Source organism: Pleurodeles waltl, chromosome 6 (genome assembly GCF_031143425.1).
Source record: "Pleurodeles waltl isolate 20211129_DDA chromosome 6, aPleWal1.hap1.20221129, whole genome shotgun sequence".
NCBI lineage: Eukaryota > Metazoa > Chordata > Amphibia > Caudata > Salamandridae > Pleurodeles > Pleurodeles waltl.
Genome location: NC_090445.1, coordinates 974,615,447 through 974,640,097, shown reverse-complemented (window position 1 = coordinate 974,640,097; position 24,651 = coordinate 974,615,447). Strand labels below are relative to the sequence as shown.

General features: G+C 45.3%; 1 protein-coding gene across 2 annotated transcripts in view; it reads right to left on the bottom strand.

Moving 5' to 3' along the window:
* The window catches only part of LGI1 (leucine rich glioma inactivated 1), a 219,338-nt gene that overhangs the window by 105,477 nt on the left and 89,210 nt on the right, over positions 1–24,651 (bottom strand). Inside the window, exons 3-4 of one of the 2 annotated variants that reach the window (XM_069239844.1) lie at positions 11,141–11,212; positions 10,983–11,054 (exon numbers count right to left, since the gene is read on the bottom strand). The exons of the other annotated variant lie outside the window; for it this stretch is intronic. Of the exons in view, the coding sequence (XP_069095945.1) occupies positions 10,983–11,054; positions 11,141–11,212 (144 nt within the window). The remainder of the gene's footprint in view (positions 1–10,982; positions 11,055–11,140; positions 11,213–24,651) is intronic. 2 annotated transcript variants of the gene reach the window in all.

Genomic DNA, 24,651 nt, shown 5'->3' with positions numbered 1-24,651 from the left:
GATAATAAATAGGGGTGGACAGAAATCACAGAGTTTTACTCCGTGGGATTCCGCGGAGTTATATAAAAAATCTACGACATTCAGTGGAGTTCTGCTTGAGCTGTCAATTAGAGTGACTGTTTATGTGTATTCATGAAAATTACAGATTCTGCATACAAAAAAGGAGTTTGAAAAGGTGCCATATTCCACGCATATGCATCAAGTTAGTTCGAACTCTGGATTCCTCCCTTGTGAAAGTGAGGAGTTTGAAATAAGTTGGAAACTCAACGGATTCACTGAGCAAACTGGAAGGGGCACATGCAAGGCAAAATCTGCACTCTGACACGTCTGGCTGTCCATGCATGCATAACGGGAGCATAACTCGTCTTGTACCTCAAATTCCATGGTCAAGCCTGGTATTTCTCCTTTTAAAGAGAAGTTTAGCTGTACCAATGGCTGGGCACCCTGAAACTATTCCTCGGCGGCATTATATGCCAAAAATTGCCATGTTTAGTGCATTTGTTACACAGAAACCTTTCACAACAATATAACAATAGAGGGAAAGGGAGGGGGTGAATGCATGCATGATTAATTATTGGGTTCACTGTAATGAAGGCAATGTTATTCTAATTTCTGCCCCATCTTTCTGGATGTCAAACCCACTGTAGCAATGCACACATCTCTCTTTCGACAGTCCTGCCCCGGGACAATGTCAGTCAGGGATCTCAAAAATGTTGCTGCTGCAAGATAAGGATAATGGAACTGCTCTGAACTCTAATTTTAGGCGGGATCATGCTTGATTAAAGAAAGAAAGAATTTGAGTAAAAGTACAGAATTCCAGTGCAGGAGTCCTCACTGTAATGGCTTGATTGATAATACGTTAAAACAGACTGAGTAGAGCCATATAAATAAGGATAGCTCTAGATGCCCACAGTTGTGAATAGGCAGTTACCGATTAAATGGTCACTGATTTATACTCCAGATTTGTTAAAGTGAGAGTCTTACTATGTATTTTCAATAATGTCGTGTCATGTAATGTTACATCGTGGTAAGGCTGATTAAAGATAAAAACGCAATAAGCGCCTCAACAACTTACACCGGCAGCACAAATAATTATCTGCATGTGGTTTCCATGGTAGTGTGCTTTTCAATAAGGTGTAATTAATCAGGTCACTACTGATCCATGTTAGTAATTGGTATGATCATGCATGCAACTAAAGTTTAAACACCAGCACACAAATGCCTGCATGCTACTGACCGCTTTTAGCTGCGAAATCAGAGTGAACACAAATAGTTTTGGAAGCCTGCCTCTCTGTTGAGCTTCTCCGTCGCAGGTGCTCAAAAGCCGATAGTTCCACGGCATGGCATTCCACTCATTGAAATTGGTTCTTCGGGTTCCCATGTGACCCAAGCAAATCACTCGAGCATGCACACTGTGCAGCTGCAAAGCCAGACAAGAAAAGGCACCCAACCTCCCGTAAACTTACATAAAACAAGCAAAATCCTCAGAATAATGAGGAGTGACTTCAGCAATTACAGGGTTGTGCATAAACAAGGGTTTGGTTGTGGCTAAATAAACAACAAAGTTATGCTACTGATTAATTATGTCGGTGGAACTCAGCAGTGGAATTTGTTTATTAATTCTGTGCTACAAGAGTAATGCAGAATTACTACATTTCTCCAATTCCGCTGGCGGAATTAAAAATTCTGCCTATCATTAATAATGAAGAAATACCTCAAGCACTTCCTCCACCTACCTGCATACACCTGCGATGGTCTCCTCTACTCCAAAAGATCAAAAGGGGGCCTAAATATACCACTGCTGTGTAGAATAGGACACAACAATATCAACAATCTATTGTATCTCTGAGAAACTCACGATTTGTACATTGCTCACTCAACAATCATGAATAACGAACTCACTACCATAGTCTATTACCTATTTGAGATGTCCCTCGCACTTAAGTGTAGGAGAAACCTTTTAGGTGTTTTAAAAGAACACTCACCCACTAACACTAGTTAGAGGCATGCTTTATTATTCCCACCCGAGATGCCTAATCTATCCGGGTGTGCGACAGTGCCTGATTATAGGAGAGTGGGCTTTGTTTGAAAATCTCAAAAGAGGAAAAGGGGATTTTAAAATTGCCTCCAGGTCATCAACCAATGAAGGTGTTTTTGATAATGGTGACCTTGGGGAAGTTTTAAAAAAAGAGGGGGATGTGCTCTGAACTAGTGATGATCTCTCACATCCTTGGCCTACACGTTTTAGCCATTTAATTTCAATGCCCACTGGGTCATTATGGCTTTCATCAGGACCGGTGCCACATGAGCGCTAAGGCATGTAGTGTTATTATGACAGCTTGTAACTTTCGATTGTCTCTGTAACTTCTCTTGAGTTTTCTGTAGTCAATATAAAATGAGGAAGATACCATTGTTGTAAAGTAGAGAATGGGTAAGAGGAACATTGGCACAGCACCTGCAACATGCTTGTGCCATGAACTATGTTCCAAGCATGCTGGAACCTCCATATTCAACAGAGAAAAATCACAGTGAACTCCACAATCAGCCCACTGCATTGGATTTCATGCCGTGAGTTGTTTCTTATATATTGACTTTACAGGGAGTAGGTGTCTTCCTGCATTGTGTCAACAATCATGTTTCATTGACAGCGCAATGTAGTTGAGCATGCATTTTGTGAAGTGTTCAGGCTTACAGTGTCATCAAAAAATTTGTTAAAACAGTGATGTGAAAAGAGCAATGTCACTCATGTGTTATAGGTGCACAGAAAATGGAAAGCATACTTGTTGTGCGGAATTCCCTCACATGGAAGCTGCGAGGGGCGGGCCCTGTAGTCACACACTGTGGGGGTCACAACCATAGACAGAAAATGCCCCTGTCCCTTAGGGCATCAAAGTGGTTTCCAATTACCTCCCCTCAAAGTGGTTTCCAATTACCTCCCCTCTTACTTAATTCATGAAGGGTCTTTCCCGCTATATACCTTCTTCGGTCATCATGAGCTCTATATCTTACTCTCCCCATAACCACACTCGTCTAAATACCATTATTCGGCAGCAAAGAGGAATGCTTCTAGGTGCAGGTCACATGCATGTGGGTGTCTATCTATGCAGCACCTTTGCCGGCAACCATGGACCATAGTCCTTGAGCAAGGCTAGTTTTAGATTACTATTATTAACCACACCCTGAGGGGATGTGGAGGGACCAGGTCATTACAGTGGCACAGAGACAGAGATTGGTAGAGTTTAGCAGCTGTAACAAAATATGGGGTAACAAATCATATACATCAGAGACTCATGATTGTCAGGACTGATCTAAAAACATAGCATTAAAAAACCTTATCACTGTAAATAATGATCCCAAAGGGGACAATGATGTGGCTAATATGGAACGGATAACTGCTGTGTACTCCCCAATTTTTTCAAAGCTTAATAATTCATTATATTCACGGCCCATATGGGCTAAATGAGCCTTCGCTTACAGTTGTGCTATAAAAAGGAGCATATATCCAGAAGGAAGTACTACTTGTTTTGCCCGCAAGTTCTACCTTTTAATGAAGGGGTGGTGTATATTGTAAATTGTGATGAAGTACCTTATATTGTAAGTCTGTCCTAAGGGTTGTGATATGTTCACAACTAGATCTATTTATGGTGTCATGTTATAGCTGTATTATAATCCACAGAATATTATCATTCAACACGGTTTTTGTGTGGTTAACTTGTATAGCCTGCATTGTGCTTTTTCAAACACTAGTCTCCCTGTGTTATTGGTGTTACTCTCCAGCTGTTCACTCAAAAATGATGTATGCAGAGGAAATAATAAACAATAATATTAATAATATCATCAAAACTCACAAGTGGACAGTAGATTTCTAAGCCTCGATTTGCAATTAGCATCATATGACTGGAGAAAAGAGGAATTTGAGAAAATGAAAAATCACCCTGTAGAAAGGGATGGTATTAAATATCAAGAAAATAATCTAGCTTCAAATTTCTGGATTAGTAAGGGCATGAACCTAAAGGAAAACCAATATATAGCTACGCTGATGCTAAGAGTGAATGTCTTTTACACCTGGGGAAGCATCTCCAGATGAAGAACATTCACTAATTTAAGATACTGCAAACATGTATTTGAAACAATTGCTCGTGTATCAGGTACATGTCCAGAAACAAAGCAAATAAGGATTAAAAGACACAACACAATTCAAGAACTTCTCAAAGTTAGTGCGAAAAGATGTGGTTGATTAACATATAGGGAACCTCATATCAAAAACAGTCAAGGTGAATTATGAAAACCTGATGTAGCGTTCACCAAAGATGGTACTGATGTGGTGATTGATGTAGCAATTCGATATGAAAACTCACAAAATTCCCTTGAACAAGCTTTAAAAGTAAGGATTTATAGCAAGAAAACAAAAACCTCACAAACTGTTCCACTGTTAAATTCCATGGTTTTATTGTAGGTTGTCAGGGTCTTTGACCTCATTGTAATGATCTTGCTTTAACTGATTTTGGACTACAAATGTTTTTCCCATTTAAGAAGAATGGGTGGCTTACTACTTTAATGGACACTTTAAAAATGTGCCACTTATTCATGGACAACTATTTTAACTTAACATTCAAATGTACACTGTATTTCATAACTCATATTTCATCCTAATTAGTATTCTGTTTTAAGAATATATGTTTGTTTGACACTTACATTTTTTATAGTTAACAATGTTTAGAGATAGATCATAGTATTAGAATTATTTCAATGTTTATGCCTTAGATTTATTACTACAATTATTGTGTGTGTGAATTTAGATCTATATGTATACATGTTGGTATTTGATGTGTGTGTGAATTTAGGATAGATTTCTACTAATTACATGCACATAATCAGTACAGATCACATAAATGATTGTTAATCACATGTTGAACATCATAAAAGGTATGGCATTCTGCGGAAAAAGGCTATATTGGGAGGCTGTACTAATTCAAACTTGGCAAGTACAGCTAATGGGCAGTAGAACAGATCATTTCTTCCATCATAAGTGCCTGCCCAAGTTTGAATATTACATGGACAACATATACCTGCCAAAGGCAAAGAATTTGTTTATAAAATTTACACTAGAAATTCTGCCACTGAACTCCTTAACATTCAGATGGGAAATAAGTAGTGGTGCTATCAGTTCCTGCCCCTTCTGCCCAATGGAAGTTGAATCTCTGGCCCACTTCCTCTTTTTCTGTCCGAGGTATTCAAAGCCTAGGAAGAAATGGATTGTTCCGATATGCCATATCCTTGGGATCAAAAATGATAGGGAGTCATTACGTGTGTTATTAAGCAACACTAGTGGAAAGGTAGTGTTTCAGTCACTGGCTTTCTGCGAAGTGCCTGGATTGTGAGATCTAAGAATGGCCCTTCTAACTTGTAGAATACATCTCTGGAACTATGGTCATTGGTTAATATGTGGTAATAATAGAGATCAAGTCTGACTCATTTTCCAGCACGGTAGCTTCCTCTGTATAGAATGAGTATTAGTAAAAAGGAGGACCCTGCAAGGATTTTATTTGTGGACAAAATGGCCATAGTATTTATAAATCAAAGTATGAATTGCAGTGACATGTCCATCTAGATGAGTATTTTTTATTGATTTTAGGATTTTAAATTATCAATTATTTTATTTTTTGTGAAATATTTGTAATAGATTATGTATTATTATAGTTATTGGTAGGATGTTGTTTTTATGGATTACAGCTGAAATAAAGCTGATAAGGAATTGATTGTTAATGACATGTTAATAATACCTTACTTTGCACAGGACTTTTGTATTCAGATGATCCAGAAGTGTGTTAAGACATAGACAATTTATATTTTATATTGTTTGAGAGGTACTGGAGGATGTACTGTTTCTATCTGATATGTGGTTCATGTTCCTGTGAGGGCAGCTTAAAGTATAGCTGTACTCAGCAACAATTGCTGTGTTGTTGGAAGCAATACCAATTTGACGCTGATGAGCAGCAATATTAACCCATAATGAGCCACCACGTGGTGGTACAAGAATCACCAAATGTTTCATCATCTAATTAGTGATGCACTTTAATGGATGAATGAGATTCCCACTATCTAGCAAAACCACAGTCAAGGGAATGGGCTTGGCAGAATCAGCGGGGAAAGGAGGTCCTGTTGAGCCTGACTCTATTCTGGCACTGGGAAACGAGGTGAGAGGTGTAGAATAAGTGGGAGGCCCTTGGAGTGCCGGTGAAATACCACTACTCCCATTGTTTTTTTAGTTACCCTGTGAGGCAGGAGAGTGAGCCCCATGGGGGCTCCTGCTTCTGACTTCAGGTGCCCAGCGCCTGACATTTGCTGAGCGTGACCCACTCTGGGAAGGGCAGGTGGGGAGTTTGACTGGAGTGGTAATCTGTCAAATACTAATGCAGATGTCCTAAAGTAAGCTCAGGGAAGATAGAAACCTCCCACAGAGCAGAAGGGCAAAAGCTCGCTTGATCTCGATTTTCAGTGTGAAAACAGACCATGAAAGCGGGGCCTCATGATCCTTCTGACTTTTTGGGTTTCAATGAGGAGGTGTCAGAAAGTTACCACATGGATAACTGGCTTGTGGTGGCCAAGCGTTCATAGTGTTATCGCTTCGATGTCAGCTCTTCCTATCATTGTGAATCAGAATTTACCACGCGTTGGATTGTTCACCCACTAACGTGAGCTGGGCATAGACCTTCGTGAGAGATGTTAGTTTTACCCTACTGATGAAGTGTTGTTGCAAAAGTAATCCTCCTCAGTTAGAGAGGAACCACAGGTTCAGACAGTTGGTGTATGTGCTTGACTGAGGAACCAATGGGGGGAAGCTACCATCTCTGGGATTATGACTGAACGCCTCTAAGTCAGAACCCTCCACCCCAAACCGTAACAATACTGCAGTGACTTGGAGCCGTAATTGGCCTGGGATAGCCGGCTTCTGGGCCAGTGCATACAGCTGCTCGCTGAGGGACCGGATTGTGGATGGGAAGGGAACATCTCCATCCATCGCCCTTAGTGTACCACATGGTTGTGGGGCACCTGGTGCTAAATTATTTCTAGAGGGCATAATGCTGGGTGAGGGGTTCATAATTGGCAGAGGGATTACCTTACTGCAATCTTTTGAAAGTTATCCTAGGAGCCAAGCTTTTGTGTCTGTTTGTGGGTGTCCTAGCTGATGAGGGAAAGATCCCTTGCAGATCAGCAGGGTGACCAGATGGCTGGAGAGTGCACCAGCGGAGCTGCCTGGAAGCAAAAAGCTGCTCCATGACTCTGGGAAGGAACCTTCTGAGTGCTGGCCAAGTTGTCGGATGCTGCCTGGACACTCCCATCACAAGGTTGGGCAGAGCTGCCTGGTCACTGGGTGACATGAAAGCCAGATGGTGGCTAGCTGACCACATAACCGGTCTGTGCTGGCCAACCAGATAACTGGTGGGCAGGCCACAGCAGCCATCTCCCACTTGTGTCCCCCCATGTTCTCTAAGGTCCCACTTTGTGGGGGTTTAATAGTCAAGCCAAAATGGCTTGCCAGGTAGGCCTAAGGGAGGAAGGGGTTTGGCTGCGGGCTTAACCTTCCCTAGCTCCCCAGGTTTGGGCCCCAGGGAAGTGGAAGGCACTAACCAGGGTCATGGTGGCTGCAGACTGGGGAGGAACCTTGTGGTCATTCAGGATGTGGAGCGAAGACGGGCCCAACATGAAGGCCCAGGCTAATACCAGGGCAGAGTGCCATCAGACCAGCAAATGATCTGGGGCTCCTAAGGGCTGAACAGCTCCTGTAATGTCCTGTGAGAGGTGGGCAAAGCCATGGCTTTGCCTGGAAAATCAGGGCCCCAGACACTGGGTGGGGTTACCTTCCCTATCCGGGACCAGGTGTTGTCAAACTGGTGCAGAGTTGGGAGTTCTGGGCTGAACAGCACCAAAAATCCTCAGTGAGAGGCGGGCAAAGCAATGTCTTTCACCTGTGAAGCCAAGGTTCCAGGCACTCAACAGGGCCACATTACCTGCCTGAGCCAGGGTGGCGTCGGACTGGGGAGGAGTCTGGGGCTCCTCTAGGCTGAACAGCTCCTGTAATCCCCTGTGCGAGGCAGGCGACGCGATAGCTTTCGCCTGGGAAGTCAAGGCTCCAGGCATCAGCTAGGCCACCTTTTCTCCCAGGACACGGTGGCTTCGCAAGGGGGAGAAGTCTAAAGCTCCTGTGGGCAGAACAACTCCTGCAATCACCCTGTTGGAAGCTTGGTCCCCAGGGGCCGATGGGGCCAGCCAGCAGGCTAGCCTCCTAACCTGCACAGGGCAGTGTGGAGCCCCACCCGTAAGGGTCTGCCAGGGTTCAAGATGTCCAACAGTTAGCTTGTCAGCTTCGTGTGGGCAAAAACATCAACAGTGAAGTTTCTTTCTTGAGGCTGAGCCAGCCACTGGAAGAGTATGGGTGTGCCAACTCAGTGAACCACGTTACTAGCCCAATCTTCTTAATTTGAATTAGACCCAGGCCTAGAATATAGGCCTTCTTATTATGCAGTTGATGTCTGCAATGTGATGGTCATATTTTTAGGAGGCATAATAAAAAAGATTTAAATCAATAAGCTTATTTGATTTACATTCCTGTTCATTTTTTTTTACACATTTCCATTCATTATGGAGATGGTGTAAAACGTTGAGAAATAAAAGGAGACCACATACAGATTTTATGTAGAACTCTGAACGATATTCTATAGTTTGTGTTTTTTCCATGATGGATAGTAGTGGAAGGAGCTACTAAAGAGATGTATTGAACCATGTAGTTACTCTTTCCTTCGAAAATTAAAAAATGTTCAAGAATACCTTCATCAAAAATATACACATTTGTTCCACCAAAACAAAATGCCTGCCATGAGCAAGCATTTAAATGAAACAGGCACATGAATGAACAAACCTTTGACCAACGTGCTATCCCCTGTGCAAACCTTCTTGATGATGCATGGACACATCAAACCAAAGTGCACAGTCAAACTTAGAAACTGAACTGAGGTGCAAATGTGCCTCTACCTGTATCCCTGCCTAGGGTCTCCTTATGAATGCCTTGTATTTTTACCCAATTATGAATACCCCCTCAGAAGTACCTCTGGGGGGCAGAGTTACAGAAATGTCAGTAGATACACTAGGTTCTGTGAGAAATTAGGAATTACTATGGTATCAGACATATTGGGGCTGATTCTAATTCTGGCGGGCGGCGGAGGCCGCCCGCCAGAATTCCGCCCCCATAATACCGCTCCGCGGTCAGAAGACCGCAGAGGGTATTATGAGTTTTTCCCTGGGCTGGCGGGCGGTCTCCAAAAGACCGCCCGCCAGCCCAGGGAAAAACTCCCTTCCCACGAGGATGCCGGCTCGTAATCGAGCCGGCGGAGTGGGAAGGTGCGACGGGTGCAGTAGCACCCGTCGCGTATTTCAGTGTCTGCAAGGCAGACACTGAAATACCTTGCGGGGCCCTCTTACGGGGGCCCCTGCCGTGCCCATGCCATTGGCATGGGCACGGCAGGGGCCCCCAGGGGCCCCGCGACCCCCCCACCGCCATCCTGTTCATGGCGGCTTTCCCGCCATGAACAGGATGGCGGTAGGGGGGGTCAGAATCCTCATGGCTGCGGAGCGCGCTCCTCAGCCATGGAGGATTCAAACGAGCAGCGGAAAGTCGGCGGGAGACCGCTGACTTTCCGCTTCTGACCGCGGCTGAACCGCCGCGGTCAGAATGCTCGTTGGAGCACCGCCAGCCTGTTGGCGGTGCTCCCGTGGTCGGTGGCCCTGGCGGCCACCGACCGCCAGGGTCAGAATGACCCCCATTGTGTCTGATTTTCCCTTCTAATTTTCGTTTTCCCCAGAGTTTCACCTGAAGGTTTCAGCTGCTTCCTGCATCCGAAATCTTTTGGTGAAACATACCAGATCAACAAAATTACTTTAGATCTTGTAAACCGGACAGGGCCAGTAACGTCTGATACCAGCCTCATCGGAATTACATAGGCACTTGTAATTAGGTTCCTAGAACATGTGCAACAAACCCATCAGCCTTCGTACCTCAAACCCTGGTGGACCAATAAATGGGCAGCTCTAATGTTTTTCTTCAAAACGGCAATTAACAGGGATTCCACTGAAAGGCACAGAAAATGCATTTGCAATGCTACCAACCTAGCAGTGTAATCTACAAAAACTATACATGTTGTTCCCATATCATACACAATATATTTCATAACATTTAGGCCCATCAATGATGAGGAGATAAAACTAAAAAGCTTGCAAACTTGCACCTAAGCTTAGCCACAAACTCTAATTAGACACAAACCCAGTTAACATTTAGTCGTGGTTAGGGGATTAGAAAGAAACACAGAAATAGTTTTAGACCAAGAATTTGTGGTAAATTTTCCATACATGGTTGGTACGATATTTTACTACACTATTTACCTGCAAGAAGTGAATATCAACTCTAGAATATAGACAACCACTGTATCAGTGTTTAGTCAAGGTATGTATATATAGGTAAGCATAGTTTTACTACTCATAACCTTTACATTTAATTAGTATATATATAACTATATAAACATATATACACACACACGTGAGTACAAATAACGCCATTTACACATGAACTGTACTAATAATGTACATTTAGATCCATCAAAAGGCCATTATTAACATAAGAAGGGGTAGCTAGATACACTGCAGTGAGTGTGCTTGGTTGGAAGAATATTTGATAGAAAATAGCATTAATGATAAACAAATTAGAACAATGCTGTCTTAAAAGTGTTTAAGTAATAAACATAACATGCTTTTTTAATGATTGATGACCCTTGAAGCAATTTTAATAATATATCAAAGGCACAGCAGATCTTTATTAATTTCGGAAAAACAACTATTAGAACAGTGTTCCAAATTGGCTAACATATTGCAGAGAATAGAATTTGGAAACTACCATCTAGAGACCACAATAAGGAAATCTCAGTACTTACAAATGAATTAGACTTTTCAGTCCGCGAAATGCATTTCTTGAAAGAGTCTTGATTTTGTTGTTTTCTATAAACCTGTAATAACCCATAAAATCATTAGAATGACAACGAGTGGGGCAACCAAGTGCCCCTTCTTTCAGACATCACCAAATAATACTTACAAATATTCTAGATGGGGAAGACCAGTGAAGGCATCATCACCAATCACGTCAAACGAATTCGAAGTGAATAATCTGAGTTCATCAAAGACAAGACACATAAAGAACATCCTTAGTAGAAACTCAAATCTTGTAATTCACAATCTGTATTGGCAGTGCGGAACAGTTATACTCAGAATCTAGCTAAAATGTAATTTCCATACTTCTGCGCCTCAGCTCACTAGGGTATGCATGCGTGCACGCTCATTACTTTTCATGTTCTTTCTCTATTAATTGCACAAGACAAAAATAGACTTTTGTCTTTTTTCCTAAATTACCCGTTTTTTTTCGAGGAATGCCTCCTATGATGTTTCTGTTGGCACAAAATAGCATTGTAGCACTTGGAGAAGAGCGAGTAAGGAGTCCCACAAATAGTAATTTTGCCCCGCACATACACTCAGATAACTGCCAATTAATTTTCACATGTATGGTATCATTTTTCAAACAAATTTCAAACATCATATGATCTTGAACCAATAAACATGACTTCCATTTGGACAGTAGAAAAATATAATTTTACGGCTTGGCTTCATTTTTAGCTTTATGAAAGCACACCGCACATGAGACAACATAGGCCTATTCACTGCCGCAAAGAACTTGTTCATTCTTTGAGTGCAACCATCCTACACGCACTTAATCGACCATAATCAATTACATCTGAAAAGTAGTACTGTCCTCACGGGTCGCTTATCTTCCTAAAGGGTCCTTGTTCATTGCATTAAGGTACTGTGTTTCAATACAAGACATAAGTAAAGGTTTGTTAGCGGTACCATCAGCCTTTTACTAGAGTCCCTTGTGTACGTGAATGGTTTCCTATATGCTGCTGTTGCAAAGAAGCATGTCATCATTCTGCTGAGTCTGCATATAAGGGCACGTTTGCTTACACCATCAATGTAAGTCTCCTAGGCTACACCTTCGGTTTTTTTTTTATCACCGTCAAAACAGCGGCATCAGGAGTAAACCTGCAGATGAATAATACCTGTTTTCTTTTGTTCATAATCTACAGCCTGCTATATGAAACTTTTGTACTCAGCTGAAAAATTGTGATGGGGAACCATTGTAAACAGAAACTCTGAACCAAGGACATCCATAAAAGATTTTGTTTTAGATGTTAAACAGTGCACAAGCAGCCTAAAATTAGAAGGAAATTGGAAAGTAGCATGTCATGCTTCTTTCCAAAGTCTTCCATACTAAACTAAAGGCAAGGGATGACATGTGGGGGAAGTAAAAGGAAAATTATGATGAGAATTATGGGCCCGTTACAAATGGGCCAGAATTCAAAGCAGAAATTTCACCCTCTCTCCCACACCCTGTCCCATATTGGACTATCTATTCTCAGGTTATCAGTAATGCTGGAGATGGTTTAAAACTGATTACGAGGTCATGGGGATTAAGATACTGGATTCAGTGTTTCTGCACCCTTTGCAAGGTGTGTTTCTTCATTTTAAGTCAGGTTTCACCCGAACTTTTTTTTTGCTTCCAGCAGGTGAAATGCCTAGGTGAAAACCCGCAGAACCTTGGAGTTCCAGTGGACGTTGTTCCCAAACAAACAAGCTAGTACGTTATGTTATGCATCCTATAGAGATTTACGGGACTCTTATGAGGTCCTTAGTGTGACATAAAGGCCGGAGCAACATGAAGGAGCTGTCAGAAATACAAGAGAGGTATGGCAAATGCAAAGGGATGATTACAGCATAGAAATCTCACATTGCTGAAAAGCTAAGGCAGCCAGGTTCCTGCGGCATTACTGAGAAAAAATCCAGTCCTATTTCCCAGATTTGAAATTTTACTCTGTAGTGAAGGGACTTCCCATCTCCCACATAGACAGAGGAAATGCACTTCTTCAGGTCTCACTCTCATACTCTGCCCTCTTGTCACTTCAAAGTAGCCATTCGTGCAGAAATTCCTGTCTTAGAGTGACAATGGTTTGTTGTAAGGTCCTTGATGATAGGCTTCTCAGATTCCGGTCACTGATTCATCTACACTTCCTTTCCCTGGAGGCAATCCTTCTTTCTCTAAGCAAGTCAAAACATCAAGGTATCGGGGGTTGCACTATTTTTATTCTTGCAGGAGTTCAAGAAGCAGTCACTATTTTGGATATCGTCAGCATAAACACACACCTCACCTTAAATGCTTCTCTCCCCCAAATAGCCTTTGGGCTGGAAGTAGGTGCATCACAGTTTTCCTTGGATATTCAGATACCTTGTCTTATGGATGTCGATTATGCTTTTTGGTTGGCTTTTCTCCACACATATTTCCTTGTAGGGAAAACTTTAATTGTTTTTAATGTTTCTGCTAGAGCAGCTGTGTGGTAAGAATCTGTTACTGGAAGTCAACTGTACAACAACAGCTGATCTACGTTTTTGAATATATTCCTTTCAGGCTACATAATCTCAATGTGATGGATGAAGGCCAAAATAATGCATCATGGACGTTAAATCTTGCCATAACAATGTTTTACTTAAATTCGATTTGTTATCTACAGAACTGATCATTCCACAGAAAAAACATTAGCGACTTGTGGCTGAGGCATTGCATAATATTACAAATGATGAGTGTTTAGAAATATTTGTGGCGCTAGTGCAACCTACACTTGCAGTGGCACTAAGATCCAGCAACCGACAGCACTTATTCATGATCCATTGACTGCAACATTGAATAGTAAGGTTTTCTGCAGCTGCTAATGCTCTCCAGAGTGGCTACGGGATGTTAGGCAAAAGAAGATTCTCCTGATGCTGAGGTTCCCGAGCAGCAGGCCTTTTAAGCTTCCATGTGTGCCTGATTCTAAGTTGAAGGTGCCAGACAATCAAGGCACACAAAGGGCTCCACAGAATTGCATCTGTGACATGTGGATTTCAGAATAGCAGAAGGTCATGTCGCCCTGCACCTCAAATAACTAGGGGCCAGATGTACCAAACAGTTTTGCCCATTCCGGGTCTATGGGAAAATGTGTTCGTACAAATGGCCCTGGGTTCCAGGGGTCCAAGATGCCAGCAGGCACCCAATAAAATTCACTATGAGCTGTATTTCTTGGGATACTGGGACGTTTTGTACCTCGTTTCCCCAAAATAATAACCACAAAAGAGAGGGGGGGTTGCTGGCTTCAGTAAACTGGTGTACATCTAAAACTGTGATACTGAGGAATCATAAGAAACTATTTTTATTTCTGAAAGTTTGATATATTTTCCAAGTTATAAACGAATCAGCAAAGCCTCCTCTGCAGTGTCAGCATCTCCTTGTATACTTCAAAGGAACTATGTTTCAATCAGTATTACATTGGTGAAGACTGATCTTCAGAGCAAGGCTGATCTCTATCAGAGTGTAATCAAGATGATACTTGTTGGTGTCAAGCCCTAATACAAAGGCCTCTATATCCCTGCAGACAGGAACTTCTCTTTACTCCCAAAGAGCCAGGAGTTCTTAAGTTTTCCAGATCAATGCCTAGGTGGCTCATTCAGTCCAGGATTGTTATCTGCATTCTGGGTCTTGTAACCCGTTTTCTATATTGGAATCAGGCCCCTGAGTGTAGTGGGAATGTCCTGCTTAAGATGAGATAATCGGGGGGCGTGGCCAAGATGGCGGCCAGAGCGGCAGCTTAATCGCAGAGCTCCGCTCTCGGCCCACCGTTATACCAAAATCCTGCGCCCTGCTGTGATCCAAAGCGCCTGGGATCACAGCGCGATCATTGCCGGGCATAAATAAAAGCTCCAGGGGAGCGGCGCCTCGGAGGGCGCGGCAGCCACGGAGGACCTGGCGTTCCCAGATCGGAGCGGCCGCCATCGGAGGGGATCGCGGCCGTCGCCTGAGCGTGTTGCGTGCAGAACAAAGAGGAGGTAGGGAGAGCGCCCGGCCCCCTCGCCCCTCGTTGGGCATCTCCAGACCCCAGCGCCGCGACTGAGAAGCGGGAGGCGCCCTTCGTGCCGCACATCCCCGAGGAACGTTGGGGAGCGGTGGATGCCGGCACCAGATGCTCGGGGCCCGTCCTGCTGCCTACGAGGGACCGTCGCTCGTGCACACAGTGTGCCGAATTAAGAGGGGGTAGGGCGAGCGCCTAGCCTTCTCGTCCCTTGTTGAACATCCCCCGAACCGACGCCCGAATAGGGGAGCGTGAGACACTCCTCGTCCGATTGATAGTGGTAGATGCCAGCATTGAATTCCCGGGGCCTACCCAGCTGACCACGAGGGGAGAAACATCGTTCCCTATCACGGCGCCACATGTGAGCCCTAGACCCAACGTGCATAGACTAAACCTCCCAAATGATGAACACCTAATGCACGGCCTCCCACAGCCCACAGATTTCATCGGTGGAGCCCTTGGTGGTAACTGCTACAGGCTCCCCCGTAGCTTCGGTTTACAAATAGCCCCCCCACCGGGCGCAGGGCACTGCACGGGCGCCGGATCCAGCCGAGCTTTTCACACTGCCCGGGGGGCCCGCTGCCGCACCGCTAGGGGCATTCATGAAACAAATAGGGCCCTAGCCCACAGAGGCGAAACAAATTCAAGAACATCAAAATGGAAACCATAATAGCAAGAGCCATGGAACTCCTTAATAAATAAGGAAACGACTGCAAAGAATATCAGAGGTATAAGTGGGCCCTCCCAGCAAACCCCCAACCACCATCCCCAGTGGAACGACTCAGTACAGAACAACAAGGAAACATGGTCAAGCCAAAACACCCCAAGACAGGGCCGATAGGAGATGGCGATCCTCCCCCGCCAACCGGCCACCCAGACATGCAACTGACCACCTCCCTGCAACTCGCTGAAACACTCCGTACGCATTCCCTCCAATTTGATCAAATAATGCAAGCAATAATGGACACTAAATCCTCTTTGGAAGGGAAAATTGACGCTGCAGTACTGGAAGTCTCACTGCTACGCGCTGGCCACCGCAAATTAGCAGAAAGGGTCCACGACACTGAAAAAACTCTGAAAACCGTCCAACCAGAAGTATCGGAAATGAAAACTAAAATGCAACAAATGGAACTGGACATAGCTCAATTACAACGCAGAGCGGAAGAAGCTGAAGGACGCTCCAGACACAACAACATCAGATTCCTTGGAATCCCAGAGCATATGGAATCCCCTAAAGCAGAGGTGTTTTTGGAGTCCTGGCTGAAAAACATACTCACAGAACAGTTCCCTGGTACAACACCAGTGATCGAAAGGGCGCACAGAATCCCGAGCAATCCGCTCTGCCCTGGGGCTCCGCCACGACCACTAATAGCACGCTTCCTAAACTATAGGGAAAGAGACCTAGTGCTCCAATGCTTCAGAACCTCAGACCAGATCCAGCTGGAAAATAGCAGGGTCACAGCTTACCCTGACTACACTATGGAGATACAGCGCAGAAGAGGGGCGTATAACAAGATCAAGCAGCTGCTGCGTGAAAAAAGCATTACCTACTCTCTCATGTTCCCAGCACGACTACGCATAGTAATGGGCGAGACAACCCTAATGTTCCCTACACCTGAAGATGCATGGACATGGATTCATGCAAAGGGCTTGGTAGACCCAACCAAAGAAGACACACCAACCAAAGAATGGACTACCGCTCGCCCCCGAAAGAAAAGGAAAAAACCTAAAACGTCCTCTCGCCCCACTAAAGCGCAAATGGCGTTAGACCAAGCACAAATACTAAAAGACGCTAACTCTTTTGCCCGTGCGATGACGGACCCTAGGAGCGAATCGGATACCAATGACACTACCTCACATGGGGGAGACACAAGCCCGACCCCCTCCCCACTGCTAGTGGGCCCAGACCTTACCCCACGATCGGCTGACGAACTTTAAATTAAAGGATCGGCATCCGCGGTCCTCCCCAAGCGGCGGCGACAACTGAGGTGCAACCCGCCTTCTTCATCGGGGCTTACTCCTGGGAACCTTCAGCGGACTGCAGCCCTCAACCTAGGACGCAATGACTGAATCCTTGACAAACCGAACAAACGCGCTTGGTACAGCAGAGGCAGAGGCATATCCTGAAGGTGGGTCTCTCAAGGGCCCGACCTCGTCCAATCCACGACCCCCTAAACCTGAACGGTTTCCGAATGGACCTGACTTCCCTGGGAATCATCTTAGGCACCGGTTGTGCCACTTCGTTTAACGATCGGACACTGTCCGTAATATCCTTTTGGTTGGAATATTTTCTCTTTTCTCTTCCACTCTTAACCCACTATGGGTTTCTTCTTCCTCACCGACACGCGGGAGATGGTTGGGCACTGGATGGGGCTATCTGGGACGGGCGGGCGTGGGCGGGCGGGGCGGGGGGGCCCCATGGGGTGGGGGGGGTCGAGCTAACACAGATTGGATGGCCCCCTCTGTAGGAAAGTACCATCTTGCCTGGCATGTTACCCCCATTTTTCACTGTATATATGTTGTTTTAGTTGTATGTGTCACTGGGACCCTGGTAACCCAGGGCCCCAGTGCTCATAAGTGTGCCTGAATGTGTTACCTGTGTAGTGACTAACTGTCTCACTGAGGCTCTGCTAATCAGAACCTCAGTGGTTATGCTCTCTCATTTCTTTCCAAATTGTCACTAACAGGCTAGTGACCATTTTTACCAATTTACATTGGCTTACTGGAACACCCTTATAATTCCCTAGTATATGGTACTGAGGTACCCAGGGAATTGGGGTTCCAGGAGATCCCTATGGGCTGCCGCATTTCTTTTGCCACCCATAGGGAGCTCTGACAATTCTTACACAGGCCTGCCACTGCAGCCTGAGTGAAATAACGTCCACGTTATTTCACAGCCATTTTACACTGCACTTAAGTAACTTATAAGTCACCTATATGTCTAACCTTTACCTGGTAAAGGTTAGGTGCAAAGTTACTTAGTGTGAGGGCACCCTGGCACTAGCCAAGGTGCCCCCACATTGTTCAGAGCCAATTCCCTGAACTTTGTGAGTGCGGGGACACCATTACACGCGTGCACTACATATAGGTCACTACCTATATGTAGCTTCACAATGGTAACTCCGAATATGGCCATGTAACATGTCTATGATCATGGAATTGCCCCCTCTATGCCATCCTGGCATAGTTGGCACAATCCCATGATCCCAGTGGTCTGTAGCACAGACCCTGGTACTGCCAAACTGCCCTTCCTGGGGTTTCACTGCAGCTGCTGCTGCTGCCAACCCCTCAGACAGGCATCTGCCCTCCTGGGGTCCAGCCAGGCCTGGCCCAGGATGGCAGAACAAAGGACTTCCTCTGAGAGAGGGTGTTACACCCTCTCCCTTTGGAAAATGGTGTGAAGGCAGGGGAGGAGTAGCCTCCCCCAGCCTCTGGAAATGCTTTGTTGGGCACAGATGTGCCCAATTCTGCATAAGCCAGTCTACACCGGTTCAGGGGACCCCTTAGCCCTGCTCTGGCGCGAAACTGGACAAAGGAAAGGGGAGTGACCACTCCCCTGACCTGCACCTCCCCTGGGAGGTGTCCAGAGCTCCTCCAGTGTGCTCAAGACCTCTGCCATCTTGGAAACAGAGGTGCTGCTGGCACACTGGACTGCTCTGAGTGGCCAGTGCCACCAGGTGACGTCAGAGACTCCTTCTGATAGGCTCCTTCAGGTGTTAGTAGCCTATCCTCTCTCCTAGGTAGCCAAACCCTCTTTTCTGGCTATTTAGGGTCTCTGTCTCTGGGGAAACTTTAGATAACGAATGCAAGAGCTCATCAGAGTTCCTCTGCATCTCTCTCTTCACCTTCTGCCAAGGAATCGACTGCTGACCGCGCTGGAAGCCTGCAACACTGCAACAAAGTAGCAAAGACGACTACTGCAACTCTGTAACGCTGATCCTGCCGCCTTCTCGACTGTTTTCCTGGTGGTGCATGCTGTGGGGGTAGTCTGCCTCCTCTCTGCACTAGAAGCTCTGAAGAAATCTCCTGTGGGTCGACGGAATCTTCCCCCTGCAACCGCAGGCACCAAAAAGCTGCATTACCGGTCCCTTGGGTCTCCTCTCAGCACGACGAGTGAGGTCCCTCGAATCCAGCAACTCTGTCCAAGTGACCCCCACAGTCCAGTGACTCTTCAGTCCAAGTTTGGTGGAGGTAAGTCCTTGCCTCACCTCGCTAGACTGCATTGCTGGGAACCGCGACTTTTGCAGCTACTCCGGCCCCTTTGCACTTCCGGTGGAAATCCTTTGTGCACAGCCAAGCCTGGGTCCACGGCACTCTAACCTGCATTGCACGACTTTCTAAGTTGGTCTCCGGTGACGTGGGACTCCTTTGTGTAACTTCGGGTGAGCACCGTTTCACGCATCCTCGTAGTGCCTGTTTCTGGCACTTCTCCGGGTGCTACCTGCTGCTGAGAGGGCTCCTTGTCTTGCTCGACGTCCCCTCTACCTCCTGGTCCAATTTGCGACCTCCTGGTCCCTCCTGGGCCACAGCAGCATCCAAAAATGCTAACTGCACGATTTGCAGCTAGCACGGCTTGTTGGCATTCTTTCGGCAGGAAAACACTTCTGAACGACTCTCCACAGCGAGAGGGATCCATCCACCAAAGGGGAAGTCTCTAGCCCTTTTCGTTCCTGCAGAAACCTCTGCTTCCTCTGTCCAGTAGAAGCTTCTTTGCACCCGCAGCTGGCATTTCCTGGGCATCTGCCCATCTCCGACTTGCTTGTGACTTTTGGACTTGGTCCCCTTGTTCCACAGGTACCCTAGATTGGAAATCCACAGTTGTTGCATTGTTGGTTTGTGTCTTTCCTGCATTATTCCTCTAACACGACTTCTTTGTCCTTAGGGGAACTTTAGTGCACTTTGCACTCACTTTTCAGGGTCTTGGGGAGGGTTATTTTTCTAACTCTCACTATTTTCTAATAGTCCCAGCGACCCTCTACAAGGTCACATAGGTTTGGAGTCCATTCGTGGTTCGCATTCCACTTTTGGAGTATATGGTTTGTGTTGCTCCTATCCCTATGTTTCCCCATTGCATCCTATTGTAACTATACATTGTTTGCACTGTTTTCTAAGACTATACTGCATATTTTTGCTATTGTGTATATATATCTTGTGTATATTTCCTATCCTCTCACTGAGGGTACACTCTAAGATACTTTGGCATATTGTCATAAAAATAAAGTGCCTTTATTTTTAGTATAACTGTGTATTGTGTTTTCTTATGATATTGTGCATATGACACTAGGTGGTACTGTAGTAGCTTCACACGTCTCCTAGTTCAGCCTAAGCTGCTCTGCTAAGCTACCATTATCTATCAGCCTAAGCTGCTAGACACCCTATACACTAATAAGGGATAACTGGGCCTGGTGCAAGGTGCAAGTACCCCGTGGTACTCACTACAAGCCAGTCCAGCCTCCTACATTGGTTGTGCAGCGGTGGGATAAGTGCTTTGAGACTACTTACCACTCTTGTCATTGTACTTTTCATAAGGGAAAAATATACAAAACAAGGTCAGTGTATATACACATAGCCAAAAAGTTTTGCATTTCCTCTTTTCACTCTTTTCTAAGTGCTGAAAAGTACTTCTAACTTTCTAAAAAGTTCTAAAAAGTTTTAAAAGTTTTTTTTTCTCTGTCTTTCTAAAAGCTCTGACAAACTTTTTTATCTTTTTCTATCACTTTAACTCTCTCTAAAAATGTCTGGCACAGGCCAAAATGTTGATCTGTCCAAACTTGCATATGATCACCTTAGCTGGAAAGGAGCAAGGAGTCTCTGCATAGAGAGAGGTTTGAGTGTAGGGAAGAATCCTTCCTTGGAATTGTTACTTAACATGCTTAGAGAACAAGATAAGGCAAGAAGTGCCCCATCTGTTGAAAAAGTAGCTAATGGTTCCCAATCTGATCCAGGGACTCCCCCAGGAAAAGATTCAGGAAAGAAACTTCCTAGCCTGCCCATTACTAGACAGTCTAGCATAGTTGGTAATGATGTGGAGTCACACCATACAAATAGCGTTGTCTCACACCATAGCAAAAGCATTTATTCTCACCACAGTGGTAGTGATGTTTCTGTTAGCCAAGCTGTTAGGGTGCCCTCTGTAAGGGACAGGTCTCCTTCTGTCCATTCTCACCATACTTCTGTTTCAAGGCATGTCCCTCCCACCCACCCTGATGACAGATTGTTAGAAAGGGAGCTCAATAGATTGAGAGTGGAACAAACCAGACTGAAGCTCAAGAAGCAACAGCTGGATTTGGATAGACAGACTTTAGAAGTAGAGAAGGAGAGACAGAAACTGGGTTTAGAAACCCATGGTGGCAGCAGCAGTATTCCCCATAGTCATCCTGCAAAAGAGCATGATTCCAGGAATCTGCACAAGATAGTTCCCCCTTATAAGGAGGGGGATGACATTAACAAGTGGTTTGCTGCACTTGAGAGGGCCTGTGCTGTACAGGATGTCCCTCAAAGGCAGTGGGCTGCTATCCTATGGCTATCATTTAGTGGAAAAGGTAGGGATAGGCTCCTTACTGTAAAAGAAAATGAAGCTAATGATTACAAAGTTCTTAAGAATGCACTCCTGGACGGTTATGGCTTAACCACTAAACAATACAGGATAAAGTTAAGAGAGACCAAAAAGGAGACTTCACAAGACTGGGTTGATTTCATTGACCATTCAGTGAAGGCCTTGGAGGGGTGGTTACATGGCAGTAAAGTTACTGATTATGACAGCCTGTATAACTTGATCCTGAGAGAGCATATTCTTAATAATTGTGTGTCTGATTTGTTGCACCAGTACTTGGTGGACTCTGATCTGACCTCTCCCCAAGAATTGGGAAAGAAGGCAGACAAATGGGTCAGAACAAGGGTGAACAGAAAAGTTCATACAGGGGGTGACAAAGATGGCAACAAGAAGAAGGATGGTAAGTATTCTGACAAGGGTGGGGACAAATCTAAAAATGAGTCTTCATCAGGCCCACAAAAACACTCTGGTGGGGGTGGTGGGTCCAAATCCTCTTCTAATCAAAACAAGGAAAAGAAACCATGGTGCTATTTATGTAAAATAAAAGGCCATTGGACAACAGATCCCAGTTGTCCAAAGAAAGGCACCAAGCCTCCTACCACTACAACCCCTACTGCTACACCTAGTGTCCCTACTAATAGCAGTGGTGGTGGGAGCAAACCTACTAATAGCAAATCCAAGGGAGTAGCTGGGCTCACTATTGGTAACTTAGTTGGGGTTGGCCTTGTTAGGGAGGCCACAGAGGCTGTGTTAGTCTCTGAGGGGGCTATTGATTTAGCCACCTTAGTTGCTTGTCCCCTTAATATGGATAAGTACACGCAGCTACCCCTAATAAATGGTGTTGAGGTTCAGGCCTACAGGGACACTGGAGCCAGTGTGACTATGGTCATAGAGAAACTGGTCCACCCTGAACAACACCTACTTGGTCACCAGTACCAAGTAACCGATGCTCACAACAACACACTTAGCCACCCCATGGCTGTTGTAAATCTCAACTGGGGGGGTTACTGGTCCAAAGAAAGTTGTGGTAGCTTCAGATTTACCGGTAGACTGTCTATTAGGGAATGATTTGGAGACATCAGCTTGGTCAGATGTGGAGTTGGAGGCCCATGCAGCAATGCTGGGCATCCCAGGGCATATTTTTGCTTTGACAAGGGCTCAGGCCAAAAAGCAAAAAGGACAGGGAAGCTTGGATCCTGGAACAATGGACCAAGTGCTCCCTAAAGCTAGGGCTAGTAGAAGCAAACCACTTCCTACTATCCCTCCCTCTACAGTGGATTCAACTTCTGAGGAAGAAGAATTCCCTCCCTGTGCAGAACCTACACCAGAGGAGCTGGAAGCAGACACTGCTGAGCTTTTGGGTGAAGGGGGGCCTGCCAGAGAGGAGCTGAGTGTGGCACAGCAAACCTGTCCCACATTAGAGGGTCTCAGACAGCAAGCTGTCAAACAGGCTAATGGGGATGTCAGTGACTCTCACAGAGTTTACTGGGAGGACAACCTCTTGTACACTGAGCATAGGGATCCTAAACCTGGAGCTGCCAGGAGATTAGTGATTCCTCAGGAGTACAGAAAGTTCCTCCTAACCCTGGCACATGACATTCCCCTAGCTGGGCATCTAGGACAAATGAAAACTTGGGACAGGCTTGTTCCCCTGTTTCATTGGCCTAGAATGTCTGAGGACACAAAGGAATTTTGTAAGTCCTGTGAAACCTGTCAAGCCAGTGGCAAGACAGGTGGCACCCCAAAGGCACCCCTTATTCCACTGCCTGTGGTTGGGGTTCCCTTTGAAAGGGTAGGGGTTGACATAGTTGGCCCCCTTGACCCTCCTACTGCTTCAGGCAATAGATTCATCTTAGTGGTAGTGGACCATGCCACAAGATATCCTGAAGCTATTCCTTTAAGGACCACTACAGCACCTGCAGTGGCAAAGGCCTTCCTGGGAATATTTTCCAGGGTGGGCTTCCCAAAGGAAGTAGTATCAGACAGGGGAAGCAATTTCATGTCTGCATACTTAAAGGCCATGTGGAAGGAGTGTGGTGTAACTTACAAGTTCACAACACCCTATCATCCACAAACAAATGGACTGGTGGAGAGATTTAATAAAACTCTCAAAGGCATGATTATGGGTCTCCCTGAAAAACTCCGCAGGAGATGGGATATCCTTCTACCATGCCTCCTTTTTGCCTACAGGGAGGTACCCCAGAAAGGAGTGGGCTTCAGCCCCTTTGAACTTCTTTTTGGACACCCTGTTAGGGGTCCACTCACACTTGTAAAGGAGGGTTGGGAACAACCTTTAAAAGCTCCTAAGCAGGATATTGTGGATTATGTACTTGGCCTCAGATCAAGAATGGCTGAGTACATGAAAAAGGCCAGTAAAAACCTTCAGGCCAGCCAAGAGCTCCAGAAGCAATGGCATGATCAGAAGGCTGTTTTGGTTCAGTACCAACCAGGGCAGAAAGTGTGGGTCTTGGGGCCTGTGGCCCCAAGAGCACTCCAAGATAAATGGAGTGGACCCCACACAATTGTTGAAAAGAAGGGAGAAGTCACCTATTTAGTTGACTTAGGCACTGCCAGGAGTCCCCTTAGGGTGCTCCATGTCAACCGCCTGAAACCCTACTATGACAGGGCTGATCTCACCCTGCTCATGGCAACTGATGAGGGACAGGAAGAAGACAGTGATCCTCTACCTGATCTCTTCTCTTCCACAGAACAAGATGCTCTGGTGGAAGGTGTAGTTTTGGCTGATTGTCTTACTGCTGAGCAGAAAGACAATTGCATAAATCTCCTAGATCAATTCTCTGAACTCTTCTCTACTGTGCCAGGTACCACTTCTTGGTGTGAGCACACTATAGATACTGGAGACAGCTTGCCTGTCAAAAGTAAGATCTATAGGCAGCCTGAACATGTCAGGGACTGCATAAAGCAAGAGGTCCAGAAAATGTTAGAACTAGGAGTGGTTGAGCACTCTGACAGTCCATGGGCTTCTCCTGTGGTGCTGGTACCAAAACCCCATTCCAAAGATGGAAAGAAGGAAATGTGGTTTTGTGTAGACTATAGAGGTCTCAA